Source organism: Sinohyriopsis cumingii, chromosome 13 (assembly GCF_028554795.1).
Source record: "Sinohyriopsis cumingii isolate HCF-2022 chromosome 13, ASM2855479v2, whole genome shotgun sequence".
Classification (NCBI taxonomy): domain Eukaryota; kingdom Metazoa; phylum Mollusca; class Bivalvia; order Unionida; family Unionidae; genus Sinohyriopsis; species Sinohyriopsis cumingii.
The window spans coordinates 33,659,282-33,687,143 of NC_142973.1; the positions used below are offsets into that span (position 1 = coordinate 33,659,282).

Genomic DNA, 27,862 nt, shown 5'->3' on the forward strand with positions numbered 1-27,862 from the left:
ACCGCCCTTCAAAAGAATTGTTAATTAATATAAAGTCTACCCAGATCTCTCGATCTCTCTCTGAGGTACAGTAATACAGACGTGTACTTATCCACTTTTGCCATATATACGGTTACTATATTTGAACTTTCAAAATGGACGTTTTGCAAGAGGTAATTAGCGCCTACTGGGGTTGACTGCGTTGTAAATCTTGGGTGCAAACAGTTCGGTTTAGGGACAGCAGAAAGCAGGTAAGTGAGTGTTTTTCTACCTTCGTGTACCTCTTCGTGTACTTAAGTCACTGTCTCACTAGCAGTCGCTCCGTACTTAACTGTTGTTATTTTCACAGCTTTCTATCAGACCTTTTAGCTAAAAAGAGTGTGTAAGGCACAGCTATGTTGTCACGTTTATTAGTTGATAAATACTTACCAAGCATGACTTTTTATCGCCTGTTTTGATAATGACATCGTCCACCCCCACAAATTAATTTCAAAGATTGTATTTATTGTAAAGATTGTATTTATTGTGTATTTAAATGTTTTCTTTTTGTAAATATGAATTATAGCACAAACAGCCAAATAGACTTTAGGAGGGACCGAGCAAGTCAGTGCCATGCACCCCTTCGCTACTCGAAAGTGTGTGTGCGTCTGTGCAAAATAGGAAGCTTTGTTGCAAGTAGCTGTTGTGTGCGTACTTCAACAACTTCTGCTACTCTCAGATGAATGTAGTTTGGTCTAGTTTCAATGACTCTGTAAGTTTATGGTCAGCCGTCACCTCCAGAATTTGATTTCATAATATATCATTTGATTAATGTCATTTTGGCGGTGACGGCTGCCCATACAAGTGATCTTAGAACGCCTCGTTCTACTTAAGCGAGCGGGCATAATCTAGGACCACAGAATTTGATTTCATAATATATCATTTGATTAATGTAATTTTGGCGGTGACGGCTGCCCATACAAGTGATCTTAGCACGCCTCGTTCTGCTTAAGCGAGTGGACATAATCTAGGACCACAAGGGCTCGTATCGTTGCTTAACATAACATGTGCTCAGGGGCGGATTAAGGCTCACTGGTGCCCTAAGCACTGACAAATCTTGGTGCCCCCCTCCTTTCCACGTACACCTGAGAAGATAGCCCTAGGGTGCACCATGATCAAGAAACAGAACATTATGATCAATTTGCACTAGTTTATCAATTTTTTTTACAAATCTTCATTCGTTTTTCTTTTCTTTCACCCTTTTCTCAACTTTGTGGTGCCCCCTTTGGCCCTGGTGCCCTAAGCACGTGCTTAGTCTGCTTAATGGTTAATACGCCTCTGCATGTACTATAATAACTACAAGGGAGAACACTTCTCTCCTATCTAGCGCGACCCATTTAAGAATAACCCTGTTATTTCAAGCCACATTTCGCGTAGCGTAATAAATTTGGAACCGATGTTTGACTTAAAAGCATACATTTAAGGCAGTGCTGTCCATCCTTTCTGACACCATGGGCCACTGAAAAATGATTTTCTTGCAGCCGAGGGCCGCAGTAGAAAACTGAAAAGCAGCGAATGTATAAGCTGATCGAGCTCTGGCAATCCATTTAAAATCAGCCCGTAGCCGCATGCGGGTTAGGCAGCACTGCTTTCAAGGAATGCCCAATCATTTTCCCACGGTACCACGCGACATGTACCTGATCGCGCCCGCTTAATATGCGAAAACAACGTCCCGAATGGAATACTACATTCTCATTGGCCAACTGAAAATAAGTTATTAACAACTACAATACGTCGTTTTATTTTAACCAATGAGAGGACAGTATTCCATTCAGCGCTTTGATTTGAATGATTGTGGGTGGGTGTTGGGTTTGAAAGTGCACAGCTGGACATTACTTCTGATCTGCATCTGATAGAAATTCCTAGCTCACATGGCTAATTTCACTTCCTGAAGGTTAGAGGTCAGTGACAAAATTAAAATAAATTTGCCAATAACTTTCTTTACTTTCCTGATATCTAAAAAAAACTATTTCCAGGACATGCAAGGTTAATGTACTTTGTGTTGTCTCGTGTACATATTCTCAGCACACAGAATAAGTAAATCAGCTGTTTGTTCTATACAGCAGGCGCTGTTCCTAAAAGCGATACAGATTTGAATGTCAATCTCAGGAAGGTGAAAGACGTAATTGTATGCGATCCTTCCCTTTACAGATTTGTTAAGTAAACTTCTTTGCCCGGTGCCTTCCCCATTTTCAACAATGAAACACCTAAGCGAAACCCGAAAAAAACCAGAAATGTATATGTAGCTCACCACAAGTAACCTAGGTGCATGGTAGGTTTGCCTTCCATTAGAAAATGTATAAGAGCTAAGTCCATTTCGAATCCGAAGTCATGGCATGCCTGTATGTTTTTCAATGTTATCTGTGGACGAGTTACCCAGTTATTTTCAGGCTGATATTATGCAGACACACTAAGATAACTAGTGTGTAGTTTGCCTTAATAATATTCCTGTATGTCGCAATAGGTAAGTAATGGGGCAAGTGCGGCTTTAGCTCAGTGGTTACTGGTTAGCGTGCCGGATTCGTGACCGAAATGGTACGGGTTCAAATCCTACAATCGGATCGTCCGGGAATTACTATCGTGGTGCATTCATGGACAAGGCACTTTAGTCCAGTTGCCTTGGCACTAATGAGTAACCGTCTTGTGTTTCTGTGTCGTTCAACGCCAAACAAAAGTAGGTCACACGATAGCAATAATTCTTCAAAGATACTGTAATCAACGTGTGAAAAGTTATTTGCGTTAGAGTGTCGCGCGTTTTTCATTTTATTGTACGATTAAAAATATTCAATTTTCGAGATATAATAGAAAATAAAATGTGCAACTTGCACCATATCCACCTTGGTCAGTATTTATAATGAATTGAGAGATGAACTTGCTCAATACCATTTAGCTTTATGAAATGTATTCTCTAGGTCTTGTTTAAATAAACTGTCTTCTATTTAGATCCAATGATTGTATTGTCAAAATCTAATCAACGATGTTACTTTTTTAAAATTAAAACTTCCTTCTGCACAGTATGATCAGCATACCCTTTGTCCTTCCTGCTGCTTCAGCAGTACATTCATTTATTTCAAAACTGAAAATTAGCTATTGGCAAAAACACACTGTCGAGACAAGTCAGGCACTGCTAGTTTGGTGATACACTTTGTTTATATATCTGATCACACTGCTTAACATAATTCACAAAACGTAGGAAAAAAATAGAAGTTACACCCATTAAAACAATGCATCAGATTAATGTCCTGATTACTTTCCAGTGTAATTTGTCGTACAAATGAATGCAGTTTCAAATAAGGTCACTCATTTGTAAAACAACACCGCTCCGGTAGCCTAGTGGTTAGAGCGTCTGCCTCGGATGCGGGTGGTCGTGGGTTCGATCCCCGGCCGAGTCATACCAAAAACTTACAAAAAATGATATTAACAGCTGCCTCGCTTGGCGCTCAGCATTACGAGGTTAGTGTTAGGACTGGTCAGCCTGATGTCACGATAATGTGACTGGGTGGGAAATCATGCTACCTGTCTGCGACATGATGCCCCAGTGCTAGGCATCACTATAAAATGCCACACTACAGACATTGTAGCGATATAACTGAAAAATTGTTAAAGCTACGTTAAAAATTAAAATCACACACACACATTTGTAAAACAACAAAGGTATACGAGTGCGCGAAGGTATGTACATAATCAGGGTGGGTCATTTGGTTGCCAGTAAGACGGCAAGAGGGTAGATAGAAAGGATAAAGGGTAGGTAGTTATGATTAGTTGCCTTGGTCTGATAGTATATCAGTATGAAACTAGGTGGGATTGGATCTAGCGGAAATACTTAACACAATTACGTGAATAAGAATATTATTTATAATAGAAATGAATGATGAATGTATCTGATGCACATGTAAAAATTGATACAATCAGGTCGTGGAATTTCAACATCAACATATCATATCTACCTCGTGGCATGCTTGAGATGAATAAGAGGGTCCGTTTCCCAGCCTTGCTAAGGATCCCATATCCTACGTTGGTCCAGAACTTCTGGCTCCTCACGCAGAGCTAACCAGTATCATTTCTCTAACCAACGTCACCATCGTAGTATCCTGTTTATACAATTCGACATAGTTAGATTACTACTGTAACAGCTAAAATACAATGACGGAGCCATGCAATAAAACAAAAGATGTTCAAGCGCAAAACCAACGATATACATTACGCATGTACGTGTTATGATAAGATTTTTGCTATGAAAAAGAATCGCTCATAAGTTAAATTTAAGACATTTCTTTGCCCATGGTGAGAGGGATAGAGAAGAAAGAGTTCAGGCTTTCTTAACAAAGGTGTCACTCATAACGGTGTAGATACGGCTACATCTTCTTGAATGAATCGCTGAACTGAGAGACAGATTCTTTCTGATTCTGAACGAGCGGACTAATTTTATTTAGATAATTTATATATAATACTACATTCTAGAGATACATCTGTAAAATGTTTACATCCAAAATACATATAAGAGTACACTGTTCCTTCGAGCTTACCAACTTCATACATTTGTATAATTTCTGCATGTTTATAATATAATACATATAGATAAATCTCAATTAACTTGATTATAGCCAAAGAGTATAAAATTGAATAGTTGCGATTAATGCAACAATCATTGTGAAGAAATGCATTTTATTAATTTTCAGTTACAATACTAATTACTGATAGGTTATTAAAACATTATTGTTTATTACTTTAAGAATATTTTATTTCCACATTTAATCTAAACATGAAGTTGATAACGAATTCGTTTATTTTCTTCAATAATAATTACCATAAATACATATGAATATAAATTCTTTAAAACAATTAAACATTCCATTCCATTATAATATAAAATAGAAGAAATGTTGCAAAAATATGAACTTTATCGTTATATTCTCAAATATTAAAAGTGCCTATTCTTTAAAGAAGTATACGAACACAGACGATTCTTATCTGGAATGAGAGTCAGACCCTTTCTGATTCTGAATGAACTAATTCTGCGCAAGCTTGTTCTTAATTTATACGCAGTCTTGAACGCATTCTCACGGCCAAATATGGACATTCATCAAGAGGCCAGTATGCGCTCATTTCGAATCAGAACGAGGCTCCCATTTCTTTCCTACTGAATCGCCTGTGCCTGTGATTGTCATTAGACAGTTTTGCCGCATCAGCTGTTTACTCGTTCAGAGGGATTTTCTTTTAATTCGTTAGTTCAACAACCTAAACAACTTACCGAGTGTAATTTTTGCTGACTTTTCGATACAATAGAAATGTACAGCGCAAGGGAGTTTTGCGTTTGCTCATAAAGGGCGCAATCTTTATTAAAATAGTAAAATAGTATATTGTTGTAGTACAGAAATAAATGAAATTTTGAGAAAATCTCAGCCTTATTACTTGTACTAAAATGATCTGTCCTAATATACGCACATGAATTAACTTAATTTCGCGTTAAATTCTTTCTTAAGAATGAATGTACAAGGTTATTATAATTACAAGGTTATTATAATTGCAGTAATCGCACTGGATTTTTTAAAAATCAAATGTTTCTCGTCATTTAATGTGTACAATACAAAACTGAATTCAGCTTTTCTGTGGCTATAAAATGTCTAACTCGGAAGATACTATATTCTAACTGATAGCATGGCGTTATCTTATAGACGTCTGACTTTCTTGAAAATTTTGAATGAATTCTGAAACATTCGGTATTAAACAATGTAATCACATAGAGCGGATTGTAAGAAAGAATATAATTCTCATTTCACATATAAGTATAGCTGACGACTTCATCCGTAAAGATTATTGATATATGTATTTTGCAACACAGTAAATACTTCATTTGGTTGGGCAGGACCTTCTGTAAGACATGTCTTACAGGCTTTTTGTTTTGTTCAGGAAGCCATCCCTAAAGGTTACTGGTGTATGTCTTTTTAACACACAATCAATATCTATTTTGTTTGGGCACGGAGTGCTGTGAGCTTTTTGCCTTGGATGCTTTTTGTTGGTCATAGAGCTTCCAGACAATACTCATCTGTACTGAGACGATACATAGATAATTTGAGCTGACGGTATCACATTCGAGGTCACATTCAAAGCCAGAGAACATGAGGTAAAACGGGTTCCCAACTGCCAGCGCTTTGTACGTGCATTAATGAATGAACATCGCCCAAGACTGAAATTAATACACCCCGGGTAACGATGTACGTGGCAATAATTCATTGACATCTAGGTAGGTGTAACAATTAAGTTGGCAAGTGGGCGAACGTAAAAAGGTTGGCAGTTTTGAAGGAAGAGCGGTATAGTATTTATATACGATTTTCTTTCTCAATCTAATATTTATTTTTATTATTTATTTATTTTTCATTATAAAGACTAGCGCAAAGAGTCCAGTTCTGGACTCTTTAGTCTGTCCTTAATTATTATGAATACGGTGGTGTGTATTATCATTCATGATCATGGCTTGTATGGGTTATTTAGTTAATATTGTAAACACTGGTTTTCTAAATGATTGGTTGATAATGTAGAAGGAGTCATTCTAATAATGCGTAGATTCTGTCATTAGGTTCAAAGGTTAAATCCAGATGAACATCACGTGATGTGAATGGAGGTCGTAGAGTTCACTGATAAGATCAGTACAATAAAGACCATACTTTGGAACTCATTCGGATTAGTGGATACTTTTGGACTCGATAGAATATTTATGAATTTCATTCACCATACTGTAAGTTATTTTGACTTTTTCATCTTACATTTTAGGGAAAGAAATTATATTTCGATTATACAAAACTTGCTGCTTTTCGTTCATTCTTTTTGCTTTATAAAAAAGCCACTTCTTGTCATCTGATAAACATATAATCGAATCCGAATATTTTTATACGTTGGATAGATTATAAATCTCTCAATCTTTTTAAGGCCAAACATTAAAAAATATCAGTATGATAAATGTGTGTTGAAATAGTTGCCAGCTCTGTTTCGAAATGCTCGTTTGGTACCGTATATACTCGTTTATCACTCGATTCATATAAATGTTGACCCCTCTTAGCTTAAGTCAGCGAGAGAAAATATGGGGCTTAGACCCTTGGACACTCGATTCGAAAACAAATCGAGTTTTCGTCGAAGGGTAAAAAATTTCACATTGAATTTTGCATAAATGAATTATGCATACAAGTTTTGACATTTTAATTAATATAAACTCTCGGTTTTGTTTACAAGTTAAATGGAAATTTGTAAACATCAAAATAGTATTTTGCTTAAAGTTAACTTTCAGAGATTTTCTACCACAATTTTCTTGAGAGTATTGGCATGATCTGTTTATAGTCCCTATCTCACCCAGCTGGTTGTTCAATTAGCAAATGAACATAACACAGTCCGACCAAGTCATCATGCAGCTCGGTTTCAAAGACTTCCCACACCATGTGTGTTGTCTAAGATAGTATACCTACATTGACCAACTAGCAATCCAAATGACTACATACAATATGTAATGATTAATACGTTTTAGGAAATATTACAGACAAAACTCAGATTTTCTTCTTTCATCAGCTATTCTACAAATACAAAACGCGCAATTTATGAAGCCTATGTCTCGCAGTGCTGGTTGGAGGTTAAATTTCATTAAATTGTATAACATTGCGAGACATATAGACTAGGAAATGAGAAAATGTTGTACATGAGAAGACATTAAAATTCAATGAAAAAGGTTTGGAATTATATTGCTGCTTTTGGTATACGAAGTTTCCATGCGTGATGCCATTATGTGCCTTGCGTATACGAAGTTTCCATGCGTAATGCATTAAGGTGCCAAGGGATATGGTCAGCCATCAATCACTGGCGGTTTTCTCTGAGGACACCTCTGTCACCGAATGGATACAAAAAAGGTCATAACATTTGAGGATGGCAGCAGACAGGTTAGTGGTTGATGCTGTGCTGTAATTTCCTTTCAAAAGAACTTACTATTCTTTTTCTCAGATTTAGCAACGGAATGGACGGCTTGAATAAAAACGAAATCCAGCACCCGCCAAACGACGGGCCGACCTCATTTCTAAAGGAATTGAACGGTCTGCCAGTGCAAGTTTTATACGATGGGGCCGGGCGCCCGATACCTGTAGTTGATGTGGACGGCGTTAAATGGCCGATTCCTCTTATTCAGGCAATCCCGGGCGGCAATATTATAGAACATCTGGAGATGATCAAGAATATGGCAATACAAGACGACGATATTATGCTCTGCACGTATCCCAAATCAGGTATGAAATTTTATTGGTTCATTTTTGTGAATACTTCTTTGTGTATGTGTGTTCATGTTCACCCCGTGATATCTGACGGATCAAATGTCAGATGTCAGAGGTTCTTAATGTGTGGGGCAGGTGGAAATTTTCATAGCAATTTTTTTTAAATTATAAATATCTGCTACGTTTCCCAAGTGAAAACATTTGGACAGGTGTCTGAGTAGTTATAGAATGCTAAATTTCGAATCATTTCATGGCTACGCTAGCTTCTGCAAAGTTGCTTCACTTAACAAATTCATCAGTGAAACAAGCCTTTATTGCGTTTGAGCAGCAGGCTACCTCCTTCGACGGCTAATGCTTGTCTCAGTCGCCATGAACTAACAGCGTGTCAGACGTGGCAAACAACCGATCATTTAAAGTATGCCAAGGCACTTTATTTTTATTTTTTTATTATTTAATGCGGCCATTTTATATATGTTTCTTGTAATTGCTATATCTGTCCAAAGCTATATCAAGAAGTCAAAAACTTTTTTCTCCTAAACTTATAATCTTCATTTTGTATTGCCGCCTTTTTATGCTCAATAACAAACATAACAATTTATCTTCGAAGCGGCTTTAGAATCTCACACACTTAGATGGATAACACGTTTTCCCCGCTAGTTTAGGCACAGAAACAAGAGCGGGTTATATCCATTTGAAGCTGTCCAGTTAACTTCATGTAGTCGAAAGACCTTGTAGCTTTTCTACAAACGCCCATCTCTGATGTATGTTGGCGTAATAATCTGAAGAAAATTCATAGCTTTTGTTTGTCAGGAATTTCTTTACCAAACAACCCACATCAATTTCATTCGGACAACATCGGCTATTTCGGCCATGTGATACAAATGCATTTGGAACTTCTCACTAAATCCTTCGTAGTTCGTGGCCGATTGGACTGAATGCGGAAATGGTTTGATGCTTACTAATTTTTGCCATGCCGCATTGTCGCCGATCCACATTAACAATGTGCCAACTCAGCACTCCAAATATGCGACGAGCCAAAGTGTCAACACTGCAGACGAAAAGCACCAAAGCACCAAAATAACGCAATAAATCAACAAAATATTTGTGGCTTTATCGCGTTATTTTGATGCGAAGTTGCCCGATTGATTTATCGTTAGGTTGGCGTGTTGGCGTTTACTGTCAGCCATTTCTTCATCTAATAATATCACATAGCAAACAAAATAATTCTAAATCGGAATCTTTTCGTCTTAACAGGGACACACTGGATATGGGAAATCGTCTCAATGTTATTGAAAGGGAAAGCTGAATATGACCAGAAGGTCAAAGAAACTGCCATGTTGGAATTTTGTTCAAAAGATGAACTCCAATGCATCAAATCTCCCAGAATCCTTAATACACACCTTCCGGTGCGCATGCTACCAAGGGAACTTGTAGAAAAGAAGGCAAAGATTATACACGTCCAAAGAAACCCCAAGGATGTCGTGGTGTCCATGTATAACCATTTTAAAGCTACGATGCTAGGTGGCAGTAGAAGCAAAAGTATTACCATTGGGACGTTTGCAGATATGTTTTCTCTCCTTCTTAGTGGTGGTGAGTCAAAAATTTTGTATGTAGGTTTTGATTCTCTCCTGTGATTGGCGGGACATAGGTATTATTAGTCCAATGATTATAGTTTTGCAATACATTAGTTAAAGTATTCAACCGAAACTTCTGTAAAATTTGAACTATGTATCAGTTCATGAATTTGCGTTCCGCAAGACACTTAGTTTAGTTTGAAAGATGTATTCAGTCACCAAAAAACACGATTTAAAGTGGTTTTAAAATATTGCGATCTGTTATATAAAACATTAATAGAAACTGACTGCTACCCACAGTGTGAAGTTTTTGTGTACAGTAAAGTAGGTCTTTACAGATTCCCTTAACTTTGGAGTTATTTGTTTTAAATAAAAGTCAGTTTCTGTTCGCTTTGTTCATTCCCTAGCTTTTTGAAAATGCCACTGAATATCTCTGGCTCAAGAATGCGACAACCACGTAACACCCAGTATGCAACGCGCTTCGTAATCAGCTGGTTGAGCTTATACTCTTCGACATATTAATTTTGTTTTAGCAATTTGTCTAACAGGAATAACATATTGTATTATGTATTTCATAATGAGATATTGAAATATATCAATGGGAGAAAAGTAATATCGCCAAAATTGGGGAATCAACTATTATCGTCACAGTTGTGATATCTCTTTTGGAACTACTTTCTTTTCCAATGTAGGAAACATATTTGTAGATTTGTGTGGTATTCAAACCTCATGTCTAAGAATATTTCATTTTTCTTTTTCTTTAGCTCCTTCTCCCTTCCTGTCTCAGAACGAACAGATCTTAAAATGTATCAAGACTATAGACCCTCTAGTATATATTTATTTGTTCACTGAGGAGACGCCATCAATAAATGGCTAAAAACAACCCCCAGACCAAATAAATATGATTCAAATATAAACTTTCTTATAATTAGTTTTCCACGTGAATTATGACACTGACTGAACTTACACAAACCATTCACTCGATATTCTTGGTCAATAGAATAACGTATACATGTTACGTTCTACGAGAAACGGTACACATTTTCAGGAAAATCTCTTGATTAAGAATGTTTTTTTAAAGTTTTTTAAGTAGCGATTTTATTTCTCATCACGATCATAGCCACATCTAAAATCAATGGAGAAATCAGGGAGTGATGGGTTTTGATTGCAAACCATAATAAGTAACAATCGAAATATGGATGCAGCGTCTGTTCTAGAACTATACTGCAAACTTGCAAAGGCCACTAAAAAAATTCACGGTTTAATAAAAAAATTAAACAAAATAAAAAATTAAAATCCTTACAAGAAAACTCACAATCACTAACATCTTTAGTTTAAATACATTACGCTCTGAAGTCTGTCGTATGCAACCCTTCTGTGAGGTTTCTAAAGTAACCTCACTCCAACAATGTTCACTTTATCAGTTCGTTCAAGAAATGTGCTTACAAAAGTAAAACAAAATCTCTTCATTTTCGTATGAAAGCAGTTATTAATGTGATAAAATAATCAATTTGAAGCACTATATGTACAGTCTGAATTTGTGACAAGTTTATGTCCTAAAATTATTATATAATTTCTGAACTTTTTAGCGATGTAGTAATGCATCCTTTAATTGCATTGGCACAGAGAAGAAAATCAATGCAAATCAACGATCTTTTTAATTAAAGATATGTAAGAAAATGAAAATCTACATTTATTTATTGCATTTTTAGATAGATGTAAGGAAATATTTCACTCGTGCAGTGGAACGTTTTATAGTGTCGCAAGTGGCTTTGGTTCTCGTGACAATACAATGTTTCCACTTTACTCGAGAAATACTCCTTACTACTGCTCATGAAACGTAGATATCTTTTATATGTTTGAGACATTAATTAGGCTTCTGTTATCGCAAAAATGTTTTATAAGTTACATTGTAAAATTTCTACATTACTCTTGAATTATTCCTTATTACTACTCGTGAAATGTAGATATCTTTTATATATGTAAGACATTAATTAGGCTTCTGTTATCGCAAAAACGTTTTATAAGTTACATTGTAAAAATTCTACTTTAGTCTTGAATTATTCATTATTACTACACATGAAATATAGATATCCTTTATATATCTGAGACATTAATTATGATTGTTATGGCAAAAATGTGTTTCATAAAGTTACATTGTAAATTTCTTCAGAAAAACTACTATTAACGTCTTCAGATCATCAAATGCACACGTTATTCCCCACGACTGAAATCAGTTGTTTTACAGTCTTGCTTTACATTAGAGAATTACAGTTCTGTATTTGAAAAACTTTATTTACAATCTTACTATTCTATAGGAAACTTTTTCTACGACGGTAAAACCACCATTATCCACCTAAATACACGTGTGTGTGTGATTTGGATTTTTATTGTAGATTTAACAATTTTTCAGTCATATCATTTAGATGTTTGCAGTGTGACAGTTTATAGTGATATCTAGCAGTGGAGCATCATTCCGCAGACGTGTAGCATCATGTCCCACCCAGTCACATTATCCTGATACCAGGCCGACCAGTCCTAACACTAACTTCTTCGTGCTGAGCGCCAAGCGAGGCATCTGTTAGTACTATATTTATAAATCTTTGGTATGACCTGCCAGCATCCGAGGCGGACGCTCTAACCACCAGGCCTTCGGAGATGTCACCTAAATACACAACTGGTATCCTAATTCTAACACCAGCTAGAATTTGTTTGGTGAAAAACTAGTGAATAATTAAATTACCCATGACACTACGTTACATATAGGGTCACGGTTTCACAATATTATCAAACTGTACTGGACCTTACAGCTGCCAGTGTGACGTTTGACCATTGACATGTGCCTTTCTGGCAGTATTCTGTATTGACTAGATATAAGTCGACATGAAAGAATATTGACCCATAAAGGAGACGAAATAGTCACATTATTGCATGTAGCCATGAGAAACGAGTGCGGTTTTCTTTCTGAGGATGTTGGACATACATTTCTGAGACCATGTGATAAAAACAAAAATTCACTCATCGCTGAAGCTTTGGCTCACACACATAATTTCTTGTATCAGATCGATTTTTGTTTATCTCGCCTAATTTTCTGATCAGTTTGGCCATTGTTGGATACGCATATTTCTTTTATTGGTTACAGCAATATATATATATATATATATATATATATATATATATATATATATATATATATATATATATATATATATATATATATATATATATATATATATGTGTGTGTGTGTGTGTGTGTGTTTATCTCATATCAAGTCTCTTTTTGCCAAGGAATCGGGAATGAATGGCATGTGTACGTTAAAGAATTAGAAAAGTTCACCAGTGACAACCCGGACTATCCAATCCTGACGCTGAACTACGAAGATATGAAAGAGGCAAGGAATGGTATTGATAATTTGATCGATTTCAGGCCCGGCCCTTGGATATGCGGGACCAAAGGAGCAAAAGCGATGAGCGGGGCCCCTATAAAAAAAAAATTGCATTGCGGAGTTGATTTCCTGAAAGCGAGGGACCCAAAGCGGTTGCCTCGTTCGCCTTGCCCTAGGGCCGGGTCTGATCGATTTGGTGTGATTGATTAATAGGGAGATAACATACACGTATGCATGCATACGATGGAGAGAGAAGAAAGGGAAGCAAACCAATGTTAGGCAAAGGGTAGCTACAGTGTCGTAGCCTTAACGTTTCAGGCTTCGATACGATCCTATACTTTACAGTGGAGCAAATAAAACTATTGCCAAAGACACACAAAAAAAACGACTGTACTAAATCTACTACCTAAGCAGAGTTGTATTTTTCAGGACGTTTGGCTAACGGTAAAGTTATTAAAGCTATATCAGGTAAATTGTGTTAGAATGTTTACGCTAACCATACTTTATCCGACAATGACAGATAACACGAGAATCTAGGTTTCCAAAATAAGGCTAGAGATGCTCTATTTAGATTTTCTACCATACGTTCTTCAATGCATACCATACCCGTCCACGAAGTAAGGGTACTAATATTAGTACTGTACTAGGGAAGGGGGAAAGATAGATAAACACAAAAAGAATTAATAACACGTATATTTGATGTATAGTTTTTCTAAATATAATAGAAACAGATATAACTCTAAGCTGACATTCTCTGATACCCGTATCAGGATGAAGTATTTATAAAAAAAAAAATCAGGCGTACATGTATGTAAATGATGGATGCGTGCAAAATTTCAGTAAAACTATTGCAATAATGCATGAAGTTATGGCCGATTGATGTGGGGAGGGGTAGCAAAGTTAATTTTCACTTGCAAATTTATCGGGTAACAACACAGATTTTAATAATGCCTGTAACATTTTTTTTTATCACGTTGAAATCTTCTGTACTACATGTTTATGACTTGACGAAGTTGAATCTGAACTCAGATATTGACAGCAATAAATACCACTAAAGTTGTCCGTTCGCTCATCAATTTAAGGGTGAAAGCATTCAGACGCATACTTAAATTTTGACACAAATACAGCCAAAATATAATTTTTGATCATATAAAAATTCATCATCAAAAGTAATTACCCACATGGTCAAACCACCTCTGTTATCACGACACAAATTTCGCATTTCTTGATTTGTCTAAAGATTGAGGCCCAGGTACAGTTTTACAATTAACTTGATTCAGATGAAATAAATTTGGTACAATCACCGTAGATATAGTTTTCAAATAAAATTATATATATATATATATATATATATATATATATATATATATATATATATATATATATATATATATATATATATATATATATATGACTCATTACAGGATCCGAAGAGAGAAATAACTAAAGTTGCCAACTTTCTTGGAATTCATTACACTCCAGAGCTGATCGATGAAGTGCAAGACAAATGCGATTTCGAAAATCTGAAAAAGGCGAACGATGAAATCAAAGATGATGTTACGAAAAAAATATCGACAGATGGAAAGCAGTTTATGTACAGAAAAGGTAATCTCTTACTATTTTAATTGGATAGTGCTGTAATAGTTCACTAACTTTTCATTTCTTTGAACCCATGCTTGAATTCGGGATTAGGTAGATAATATAGTTAATAGTCGATCATCCATGGTTTTTACTTTGTTTTCCGGTTTCCTTCACTTGATGAAAACAAACTCCAATCGGATCAATCCCGTTTCCTTCCAGTGAAAGATGAACATATCCGCCTTTAAAAAGTTATCTAAGATCTTTCTTTGGCAATGGAGAAAACCAGAGGATGGTATGATTGGCGAAATCACATGTTACAGGAAGCCATTATTACATCTTTTGATCTAAATTATAAGAATTTATATTATAATCTTGTTACGACTCTATGCCATTAAACTAAGTAACAAAAGAGCGAAAACCATTAAGTTTTGTATAAAACATTTTTATCTCCGTTCAATACATAGTGAAAATTTAAAAAAACTTACAGTATTGTTATTTAAATCCCAAATAGTCTTAAGTTCCATCACAAGTCCAAATGTGTGAAGTTCCAATTAAATTCCTGTGGTATTCCAAATATATGCTGATATTGAATGTGTCGACGTGCCTGTAGTATCGAACGTGCTATTGTGCCAGTGGCTGGAGAATGGCAATAAGCTAGCAGTCTTAAGATGTATCACAATAATGCAATCAAAGTGTCCTTGTATGAATTCACTATAAATCCAAATTAAAGTTGCAATCCAATAATATATTATTGAGCACTTTGTAATTGTAGTGATTGATAATTTCATTTCAATAAATAAATCCACCTAAATCAAAACCTGAATACAGCAATAAGACTGATTCTGCTTCAGAGATTAAGGCAAGACTGAGTATTTCTTAGGTAAATAAGAATATGTACCCATCCACTTTACCTAGGTAGCAATTACCATTTTCTGAAAATAGTCTGTCAACTGGATAGGTAATTTCCATTCTGGAAGTTTCTTAGGTCATAATCAAGACTGTATCTTTATCTCAAATTGAAGTAAACATGTTTACTGTCAATACTGATCTGGATAATTAATCTACAATGATAGAAAAATGTTAGGTATGTATAATGTTGTTTACAGAATAAATGTCACTGGTCAATTACAACATGAACGTCATTTAGACAAAGTCAATTACAAAAAAAAAAACAAAAACAAAAAACAAATCAGAATAACAATATTCTCATTTATGTTGCACATGACATGGGAACCATATCCGACAAGATTGTCCAGTTTTAATGTTAATACCACTGTTGTCATATCAGACGACCATGACAAGTTAGACACAAGAAGCAAGACACAAGTGAATTTCGTAGAGAAAAAAGTAAGCTTCTAAAACCGTTCTATTAATGCAAACCCTGCATTGCAAAATTTGAAAACTATTTTGCCTCCAAAATTTACAAGATTCTCTGTAATCTTGCTGTAGTTGTTACTCTGTTAAGGAATAAGATATCATAAAATGTATGCTATTCATTTAATATGAACATTTCTTATAATTTTATTAATTATATTATCTCATTCGTTCGTAACTTTCAGATACTTCAAGATAGTTATGACACCTGTTACTCTTCATATCTTTATACACCTTGTCCTAATATGTTATCTCCTGTGTCGTTATATACCTTGTCCTAAAATGTTGTTATCTTTCGTATTGTTATACATATTGTCCTAAAATGTTATCTCATGTGCCGTTATACACTTCAAACTCGCTAGGAAATTACAAATAGGAGTCCATGACTCCTATTTTGGTAAAAATGTTGGTCCCATTGGCAAAAGTTTCAGACCCCTAACAGAGGCATATTGGAGGGGTCTGAAGTGGCTGAATGGCCAGATGAGAAGAACCAGTGGGTGATCTTACTTTTACGATTCTTTACACAGCTGGCATATAGCTCTGGTTTTGTCCATTAGAATCAGACTGAATTGTTTCAATTCAAGGAAAGACCTTATTCCGAACACTAAGCCAGGCATCATATACTTAGCTACCGTTCCATCTAAACTTGACATGCCTTGTGTTATGTATATTTGATTTGATTATATATGATTTTATATATATATATATATATATATATATATATATATATATATATATATATATATATATATATATATATATATATATTTATTTATTTATTTCAATTTAATTGTTTGTCAATTAAAAAGAAAATTCATTACATAATATTGTAATGTAAATTTATTCACTAGATATGATACTTTTTCAGAAAATAGTTTGACCTTGACTTCGCGTTTTATAAACACCAGGTGTTGATCTAAATCCTGACCTTGCTTCAAAATTTGTAACATCCACGTAAACTAGTTCTATTTTATTTTAAAATTATTGGTTGTTGTCGAGGTCATGATGGGTTTCGTGTCTAAGATGTAAACATTTTTTTTTTCTTACGAGTAAAAGGATTGGTTTTCGTCAGGGTCACACTGGGTGTACGTGACCTTTAACAAGTACCTACTTTCTATAAGCTTCGAGAAGATTATCACGTGACCCCTTGTTTACGTTTTAGGAGACGATATAATCTGTGGTTTGGAGAGTTATTCTCTGTAGAAGCTGGGCTGTTACATTTGAAGTTGAATGTTGTGCTGTTTGGAGTTGTTTCAAATTACTTGGATTCAAAAGGATTAATTCTGTTATTTTTCTGGAAAATACATGTGCTCATGTGAGATTCCTTCTCCGTACCTTCTCTTTTATATATTATGATAGAGCGGGTCCTATGTCAGAACGGGTCATGTGGGTAATCTAAGGTATTTTTGTCATTCTGTATGATTTGTTCCTTCAGATTTTTACTTTCTTTCTCAACATCAAACTCGCGTCGAGCACCTGTGCATTTTCCCACCACTCAGCAGCTAGTCTAAGTCTTTGAACTAGCCGCACAGCTATTGCGTCATGTTCTTTTGATGTGCTCTTATGACGCGTCATGTTCTTTTGATGTGCTCTTATGACATGTACATATGGGGGCCTTTCAACCACTGGAATTATGTCATTGTAAATACAGCACATCTAAAGTGACCAATTCATCAACACATTATCCCACTCAGCACGTGGTTGAAGGAGGACTGGAAAGCCATTGAATTTGACCTCCAGCTATTGCGTGCTTACGGAGAACTCCTGCAAAAGTAATTTTCTGCTTCCCAGATTTAAACAAAATGCGACCAAATACGCGTGATTAAGCGTTTCCGAGACCGCTTCACCTTGTCCTAAAATGTTATCTCTTGTGTCGTTATACATCTTGTCCTCATTGTTATCTCCTGTATTGTTATATACCTTGTCGTAAAAATGTTATCCTTATGTATAAAATTGTTCATTTTGCCTAAATAATTTATGCTCCTGCGCTGATTGCAAATGTTGACCAGTGATGTCATTCGTATCATCATATATTTTTGATGTCACTTTGCAAAACTAGTGGTTGTGGCATTCTAATATGCTACCTATGTGTGACCTGAGGTTTACATTCGTTAATAAATGTTTGTGCTATAGACAGATGCGCGTTAGGAGTACGCGGGGCCTAGGGCCAGAGGCGGCGTTACGAGTACGCAGGGCCTAGGGCCGACCATGACCGCGCGGGGCCAGAGTATCGGTATCTCGATTGGTATGCTACTGCACACACTGATTAGACTAAATCAACTTTTGCGATTTGCGTGCATTACGTGCGGACTGTATCAGCGTTTCCAATTTACCGGAGAATATAGCTTGACACACTCATGAAGACGACCTTAGGCCTGAAGCGCGGTGCCCCCTCAAGAGCGGGGCCTGGGGCGGTCGCCCTACTTGTCACCCCCAAACGCCGTTCATGCCTAGGGCCGACCATGACCGCGGGGGGCCCTATCGGTATCTCGATTAGTATGCTACTGCAAATATTTATTATGTCTAGACTAGATCAACTTTCGCGATTTGCGTGCATTACGTGCGGACTGTATCAGCGTTTCCAATTTACCGGAGAATATAGCTTGAAACACTCATAAGGACCACCTTAGGCCTGAAGCGCGGGGCCTGGGGCTGTCGCCCTACTTGCCACCCCCAAATGCCGGTCCTGGCTATAGATGGGGTCTTAAACTCAAACCACCCTAAGGGCCGCATGAGGACGATTCGATGGCCCAGGGTCCACAGCACACCTATATATGTAATTATTAAGCAAACATTTAGTAAAATATGAAAAATGTAAACATATCCATTATACATGATTATAGTGATTATACGCTGTATTTGTATTTTACTGTAAAGTTTACGCGAATTTAAAAGTAACAATAATCAGTACTTGGAAATATACGTGTTCAATTTAAGTCATTTTTTTTTGGCCACTCAGCCTGCAACGTTTTGCCTCAGCCAGCACATCAATGTTTGTTTTGATATCCCGAGATGAGGCTAATCGCAATGTTGCTGCCAAATGATCATCGGTGAATTTTGACCTTAAGACTGTCTTGTTTATTTTTAATGACGAGAAAAACTGCTCATATATGTAAGTGCTACCAAACATAGCAATGATGTTTGTAGCTTCAGAGAGCAACTTGGGGAATTTGTCTCGAGACAGAAACTTGTAGAACTCTGGAACTCCAATGTCCATACATTTCTGTTTCAAAACAATGTCACTCTGAAGCTCGAGTTCCTGTGCATGTACTCAGAAACGTTGTCAATATCCACTGCAAAAGGTATCGAAAAAGGTGGAATTGTGGCTCAAGTGCCTAAAACTCTTTAAACCGGTTTTCAAATTGTTTGTGCAAGTTAGCAATTATATTAGCACATTCTTTCATGAATGTGATTTTAACTTTTTCCCAATGAATTCAATGTGGAGAAATGGGCCAAGTTCCCTACAGTAACCTGTTTCTCCCACAGAGTGAGCTTGACTAAACAGTCAAGCATCTGTGTTCTTATCTACTTTTTACCGTGAAGTTGAAAGTTGAAGTTATTAAGGTGATTAGCTAGGTCTGTTAAGAAAACGATATTACAAATAAAGTTTGAATCAGAAAAATGAAAGATCTTTGCATTTCATTTTTGCATGAAGGTTTCAATCTCTTTTCTGAGTGAAAAAACCGTTTCATCGACTCAGCCACCTAACTTCAGTGTGATAAAGAAGTTCCTCATATTCACTTTCAATATTTTCTAGAAACGATGTGAACTGTGTGTGATTTAATCCTTTTGAACGAATGAAATTGACAGTTTTAACAATATCTATAACTTCCTTCATATATATACTTTACCACACAGAGCTTTTTGATGCAAAATACAATGGATGCTTGTGATATTATTTCTTGGTGAAGTGAGACTATTCAGTTTGGACTTCAGTAACCCCAAAACACCAATGTTTGCAGAAGACATTGCTGGTGCACCGTCCGTAACAAAGGATACGAGTTTGCTCCATGGTAGTGCAGCTTTTTCTATGCACTCTTCTAGTCCTGGAAATATGTCCCGTCCCGTTGTGGTACCTTTCAGTGGTACTAAGTCTAGCAACTCTTCTCTTATGTTTAAACTGACATCCACGCCTCTTATAAACACTGCACACTGCGCGGTATCAGAGACATTTGTACTCTCATCAAGCGCTATAGTAAATGCTTCAAATTCGTGTGTCTTTGAATCAATTGTTGCCTCACATTACCCGCTAGCTCAGTAATTCTGTTTACAACAATATTAGCGGACAAGGTTATGCCTTGAAATATGTTCCTTTAATCAGGACATAGAATTTCACTTGCTTTAACAAGACACTCTTCAACAAAAATGCCTTCTGTAAAAGGCTATGTTGATTTAGCTATCATTTCACTTATTAGGAAACTTGTCTTTAATGCATCTTCACTTGACTTGTTAATGTTCGAAAAGAAATTTGTTTGCTTGGCAATGCTGTTTTCATTTTCAAGATCTTTTCCTCTCTCATTTTTCCCGTGATAACATCATACATTTCACTGTGCATCGTTAAGTAATGGTGACGAATACACTGGTCAACAGTGAAATCATTACTGACTTGAAAAGGCCCTAATCTGTAGTATTTTGGTGTGCCGAACACGAATATAACCGTGAAAAATTTGTATTGGCTCTCGTTTTGAAGATATTCATATACCTCATTTTCTATGTTTCACTGTGTAAATTTCTCCAGTAGGACTGCAGCAACATCCGGAATAATGATGTAACATTGCATAATACCATCATGCTCACATCATCCACAGTTGATTGCATCATTTCCTGATGCAATGCAATACTAATGCCATGCGGCTGCTGAAGTAAGTTGACGTCAGCAGTGTACTATACATGTGTAGGCCTATTATACTAATGCCAGGCGGCTGCTGAAGCTGACGTAAGCAGTGTACTATATAAAGCCCAATCAGATAGGTTCAGCATTTAAAATATTTTAGACGTTGTGCGAGACAGTTCAAGCTACTGTTACATAAAACTTATTATTTTATCCATTTACGTACAATAAAGAACAGTAATGCCTCGAAAGTGTGTTAATACCGCGGACAATTTTTGCTATATTTGTGGGGAAGTGACATTTGCCAACCAGAAGAAAAGTATCAATTCTCAAGTGAAGAAGGCATATCATCTTTACTTCGGATGCAAGGTTGGTGACCAAGACAAGCCTTGGGCTCCGCATATATGCTGTGCTACATGTACAACACAGCTTTCACAGTGGTTGAATTGCAAAAGGTCATCAATGCCGTTTGCAGTCCCAATGGTGTGGAGAGAGCCAAGCAACCACCTAAATGACTGTTACTTCTGCTTGGTTCCTCCTCTTTCCGGCGGAATAACGAAGCGAAAGAAGTCGAGAATAGTCTACCCAAACATTCCGTCTGCATTGAGACCAGTTCCACATGGTGAGGGACTTCCTATTCCAGAACCTCCAGCAGAATATTCTCTTGATTCATCTGACGAAGACAAAGGTGAGTCGACCTGTTCTTCTCCTGGTCCATCAGCATGCAGTGATCCAGATTTTCACTGTGGTGCATCATCAACCCCACACAGAATAACACAGGAAGAACTAAATGACCTGATTCGTGATTTGGACTTATCAAAGAACAAGGCAGAATTGCTAGGATCAAGACTCCAACAATGGAATCTTCTAGAAGAAGATGTCACAATTACTGCATATCGAAAGCGCCACCAGCAATTGGAGCCTTTCTTCAGAAAGGAAAGTAATCTGATATTCTGTTCCGATATTGAGGGCCTCATGAATGCTTTAAAAATCACTCATGACCCACAAGAATGGAGACTATTTGTGGACTCTTCGAAACTGAGTCTCAAGGCTGTGCTTTTGCACAATGGAAACATTCTTCCATCTATTCCAGTAGCGTATGCTGTCCACATGAAAGAGACATACGATAACTTAAGGCAGCTACTGAATTCCATTGAGTATAACAAGTACAGCTGGCACCTCTGTGGTGATTTGAAGGTAGTTGCCCTTTTAATGGGACTGCAGCAAGGATATACAAAATACATGTGTTTCTTATGCGAGTGGGATAGCCGAGCAAGGGAAATGCACTACATGAGGAAGGAATGGACTCACAGGCAGAATGTAGCCATTGGAGAGAAGAATATCCAACACCCAGCTCTGGTTGAGGCTCAGAAAATCTTGCTACCACCCCTTCACATCAAACTAGGTTTGATGAAGAACTTCGTGAAAGCCATTGACCGGACTTTGCCAGCATTCCGATACCTGCATGAAAAATTCCCTCGACTCAGCGAAGCAAAGATTAAAGAGGGAGTATTTGTGGGTCCTCAGATTCGAGAGCTTTTCAAAGATGACCAGTTCAACAACTTGCTGGAAGGTGACGCGAAACAAGCATGGAATGCTTTTCGCCTAGTTTCTACAAACTTCCTCGGAAATGTTAGGGCAGAAAACTATAAGGAACTAGTAGAAGACATGTTGATGAAGTATAAGAAACTTGGCTGCAATATGTCTCTAAAGATTCACTTCCTTCATTCCCATTTGGATTTCTTTCCTAGCAACTGTGGTATTGTTAGTGATGAACACGGCGAACGTTTTCATCAAGATATCGCAACAATGGAACAAAGATACCAGGGAAAATGGTCCACTACAATGCTGGCTGACTACTGCTGGACACTCCTCAGAGATGCTCCCGAACAGCTGTACAAGAGACAGACGAAGAAATCTAAGATGTAGTCAATGACTTGATTTTTTATAGGTAGGCTATTACAGTTGACCTTTTACTATTGGAATGCATTTCGTTATGTAAACATTAATTTCTTGCAGATTACAAAAAAACTAGAGCCAATTTTGCAATTTGACTGTCATATTCGTGTTCAGCACATAAAAATTGATAAGAATTGACTAATTTTATTTCAGTAACATGACTTTTGTAAAAATTTGTTGTCCAGTGATATTATACTCTTTTAGCACAGCTATTGTTTGAACTTTACCTTTAACCTCTGTGACAAAGTACGTATTCTCCCACTTATCCTGGAAAACTCTTTTTTTCTTCCAGGAGCTTTCTTTTCTTAGACGTTGAGTCCATTTTCGAAGGGCGTAATAATAAATCGTGATCAATACATTCTTACACTAAAAACTTTTGTTAAAAATGACATCTGGGAAAGAAAAATAACTTAAAGAGTTATGTGCCTTCAGGATGTTCGGTCAGCCTCAAGTAACTGTTACAATATAAAGTTGCATCTTCAAAATGTGGTGTATTTATAGCTATAGTTTGTAGTTGTTTTTAATGCCCTCTTACAATTTGTGACGCCAATCACTTTGCGGGCCGCAGGATAAAGCTTGGCGGGCCTCTGTTTGAGACCCCTGTTCTATAGTGATGTCTATCCATTTCGGCTAGTTTCAAGACATCTGTGCTACTGTTGAATTTGTTGTATTTTTTAATGTTTATTAGCTCACTTCAACACCGGGGGGGGGGGGGGGCTAAATTTGAACCTACATTTACATTTAGTTCTACGTTATTAGTTCAGTTCGGGTGTCTATCACAGCTTTTTGCACACTTTTAATACTGTTATAACTGGAAACATGAAACTTGTTGAGAGATTGCATATTGACGAGTGCTACACCCTTATACAACAGTAAGTCATTGTGACAAATATTTCATGCTCCGTTGACTTTCATTAAATTTTGTCTTTTATGTTATTTCTCCAGCTCATTTCATGCTAGAGTCATCCAACTATATGATTGTATGCATCTCTGTTAGTTGTATACCTTACAACAAGAAAGTATCGCTTACTACTCTCTCATTACAAAAGTAGGTCTCTGTGCTCTTTTCTTTATCGACTTTGTTAACATTCTGTGTTGTAATATGTTGTATTCTAATGCTCTGTTCATGCTAGAATCATGAAACTAGACAAGTGTATGCATATCTATTAGTACCACACCATTACACAAAGAATGTCACTGCGACCCATATTTAACATTTTATTGGCTTAGGACGAGTTTCTTTTGTATATAGTTCATCAAGGAGGGTATTATCTCGATGAGTACTAGAAACTTACTACATTAGGTCACCATTACCCATATTTCATGGATCACTGCCTTTTTTCAGTCTCGAGAACTAATCATACCTGAATCATCAAACTAATTTACTGTATGCATCCGTATTGGTACCATTTCCTCTTGGCAAGAGAAGTTTATTGTGACCTACATTTAGCATTTTGCTGGCTTTTTGGCTTATGTTAAACTTTTGCATTTAGCTACTCACCACACTGGTGTCTTATCATCTGTATAACACTACCTGGAATAATGAAACTTGGCGACAGGTTGTATCTTGATAAGTGCTACACCCTCATCTTAAAGGGGAATCACTCTTCACTAACTTTTACTGTTAAGCTTCAATAAATAAAGTAGGTGAATGTTTACATCTGTCTTAGTTCTACACTCATACAAAAAATGACTTGCAATTAGCTTACGACCACACAGGTTTTGGGCATAATCTGTGCATGCTATCCTACATAGAATTATGAGATATTTGGCATACTCTGTTCATACTATCCTATATAGGATTGAGATTTGGGCATACTCTGTTCACACTATCGTATATAGGATTGAGATATTGGGCATACTCTGTTCCCACTATCCTATATAGGACTGAGATATTGGGCATACTCTGTTCCCACTATCCTATACAGGATTGAGATTTTGGGCATACTCTGTTCACACTATCCTATATAGGATTGAGATTTTGGGCACACTCTGTTCGCACTATCCTATATATATTTATGAAATTACTTTATGCATACTATCCATTACAGAATCACAAGAGGATGTACTTTGATGCGCAAGAATCCCTCATTTCTGTGGCAGGTCAATATCGACCATATTTATGTTTAACTGACTTGGGTTACATTTTGTGTTTGATGTTCATTTCTCAAGCATGGTTCATGATAGAATCGTCAATATGATGATCATATGCATCCTTTGCAAACACACTTCTACAACAAATGAGGGTGATCGTGGCCTATTTTATTTTCAGTTCGTTCTGGCCTGGGTTACATTTCTGCATTTGGCTCATGCTCGCATGAGTTTTGGAATGTTAGATGCAAATGAAATTTAATGAAACTTGTTGAGTGGGTGCATCTTGCTCAGTTTTATGCCTCCTTTGCCAAGTTAATTCGCTGTAACCTATATAATTGTTTCTGTGACTTCATTTAAATGTTGTTTATTTTGGAGGTAATGTTTATGTTGCAGCCATGAAGCTTGTTAAGTGGTATTATCTATGTCACTACTGCACCCTTAAAACCAAGGAATATAATTGTGACCTACATGTTATGTTCTCTAAATTGGGTCAGGTAATTGTATTTAGGATAAGATTTCTTCATCTTTGTTAAGCACGTGTTGAGCCCAGTCTAGTCAAGAATGCCCTTCCTGACCAATGTAGTTGGAAGTGAAAATAAGTATTCTTATTCAACGATAAACGTTCCAAATTAATTAATGTACATTGTATATTGAGCTAAGTTAATGTTACAAAAGAAACACAGGAAAAAAGAATGACTCCAAAATAGGAATTAAATTTGATTGTTCATTCTTTCCTTATGCACACCTTCAAAATGTCATTACGACTGCATGTCTTAACATACCCCACATGACAAATCATACTACTCAGTTTAAGATTTCAAAATACCTATTCATGAGACCTAACTCGTCTAGTACGAATTAATATAATTTTTCCAAGATACCACCTGGTCGATCTGTCCAGTGGGAAAAAGGCCGAACCTTGTAAACGTAGTTATTATTAGCAATTGTCAACACGTACGTAAGTATCTCTTTATAGATACTATGCAATTTTACACGCTTTAACATCTTAAAACAGACTCTATGCACGTACACAATTTTAAATAAAGATAATCGCTACAATTTACAGCCATGAATACAAATGACAAAAAGAGACAAAACCATTTACTAATAAATAAAGTGGACAAGCAACTAGTTCACAATCTGCAATTTTATCGCAAAATTAAGTGTTCATTACATTTTATTTTTATCAATAAATGTAAGTTTATTTTTTATTTTAGGTCAAGTTGGTGATTGGAAAAACTGGTTTACTGTGGCTCAAAATGAAGAATTTGATGGCCTCTACGTGAGATGGATGGCTAACAGCAATTTGAAATTCAGATTCACACTTTAAAAATCTGTAACGGAGATTGTTTAACTAAATTTAAAATTAAAATAAATCTCGCAGTTTCTATTTATTCTTGTAAGGACGGCATATACCATGTTACGGTTTGGTGAGCTTGAAGTTCAATTCTAATAAATCACGTCTTTCTATTAAGAAGCAAACAAGTCTTCATTGATGGATCCGATAAAGCCAAAGGCCTTTTGATTGATGACTTTACTTCTTAACCTGAAACGTTTTCATCCAAATTTATATTATTGGCAACGAACAGAGCCGGCGCTACCATATAGGCAAACTAGGCAGCCGCCTAAGGCGCTGATTTCAGGGGGCGTATTTTCTCCAAATCAACAACAGTTTTGAAAAATAAATAAATAAATTTCCGTTTTATTGAGGGTTGTTTTTTTATCCTGGTTTATTTCATACAGGGACAAATAATCGGGTAGATTCAGTCTGACTGAAACACCAGGCTGACCGGAATTGTTTATAAATTTAGAAATTGATATTTTCGGGGGGGGGGGGGGGGCGCCAGAATCTAACCTTGCCTAGGGCGCCAGATAGTCTGGCGCGGGCCTTGGCAACGAATATACATAACGATTCGCTGGTAATAACACCGTAAAGTGTCTAATTTTGAATTGTATTGAACCTTAAAGTTGAATGCATTGAGCATTAAAATTTTATGAGGTTATGAAGGGACCTAATTAGCGGAATTTGTATAGCGGAGTCTCAGGGAATACTGAGAACAGCAGGCGGCAGAGAAAGAAAGAGTTAGTCAAGCCGAGGAAAAAAGAAAGAAATCAGACAAGCCGAGGGAAAACAGAATCAGACAAGCCGAAGAAAGAGAAAGAATCAGACATCCGAAGAAAAAAAAAGAGAAATAGAGTTAGCCAAAATGCAGGCCAAAGAAAGAGCCAGGGACAGAGAACATACGTTAGCCATGGAGAGACTAAGGATCAATGCGGAATCTAGGAGGGGCCAAGAACTGAATGAACATTCAGGACCCACAAGCAAAAAGTCGGAGGATAGACTACCGTCCAGATAACAATGCAGATGTTTAACGACTGAGACGATTACGACGCTCTCAAGAAAGCGATGTTAAGGCACTACGAGTTGTGGGCTGAAAGTTATCGCAATCCTTTCAGAGATTCGTCTTAGGGAACAAAGGTGACACTCGCAATTTCATACTCGCGTACGCGTGCTTTTCGATAAATGGATTAAAATGACAGACACCTCGCTCACTTATCAGGGCATACGAGAGGAGATCTTGAAAGAACATGTCCTCAGTACGTATCGGAAAGACCTGATCGCATTTTTAGCGGAGCGTGATTTCGCTACCTTAGAAGATATCACTGCGATGGCTGAGTGATATGAGAGTGCAAACTCTCGTCCAACTACCTGGGGTGGCAGGGATCGACCCTGTGTCACTGACGTTAGAAGAGCTAACGGTTTGGCACCTCATTGGCGGATAGGTCAAAATGGTGGGA

At 36.8% G+C, this 27,862-nt stretch overlaps 1 protein-coding gene across 5 annotated transcripts; it reads left to right on the forward strand.

Annotated features, from left to right (window-relative positions):
• LOC149785175 (sulfotransferase 1A1-like) lies at positions 1–26,761 on the forward strand. Of its 5 annotated transcripts, none has more exons than XM_089978973.1 (6): positions 1–230; positions 8,002–8,279; positions 9,519–9,854; positions 13,127–13,230; positions 14,649–14,829; positions 25,021–26,263. In XM_089978973.1, exons 2-6 carry the CDS (start codon positions 8,015–8,017, stop codon positions 25,041–25,043), a joined length of 909 nt encoding a protein of 302 aa, XP_089835099.1. In that variant the 5' UTR covers positions 1–230; positions 8,002–8,014; the 3' UTR covers positions 25,044–26,263. The 5 variants fall into 5 exon arrangements, with proteins under 5 accessions (XP_089835099.1, XP_089835095.1, XP_089835096.1 ...); XM_089978969.1 differs by lacking the exon at positions 25,021–26,263 and adding an exon at positions 26,281–26,761 and having other exon boundaries at positions 29–230; XM_089978970.1 differs by lacking the exons at positions 1–230; positions 25,021–26,263 and adding exons at positions 1,802–1,919; positions 26,281–26,761.
• Positions 26,762–27,862: the final 1,101 nt, after the last annotated feature.

Coding starts and splice junctions, on each gene's coding strand:
- LOC149785175 (XM_089978969.1), top strand. CDS start 8,015: ATGGACGGCTTGAATAAAAACGAAATCCAGCACCCGCCAAACGACGGG. Junction 9,855..13,126: donor TTCTCTCCTTCTTAGTGGTG/GTGAGTCAAAAA, acceptor CTTTTTGCCAAG/GAATCGGGAATGAATGGCAT. Junction 14,830..26,280: donor GCAGTTTATGTACAGAAAAG/GTAATCTCTTAC, acceptor TTTTTATTTTAG/GTCAAGTTGGTGATTGGAAA.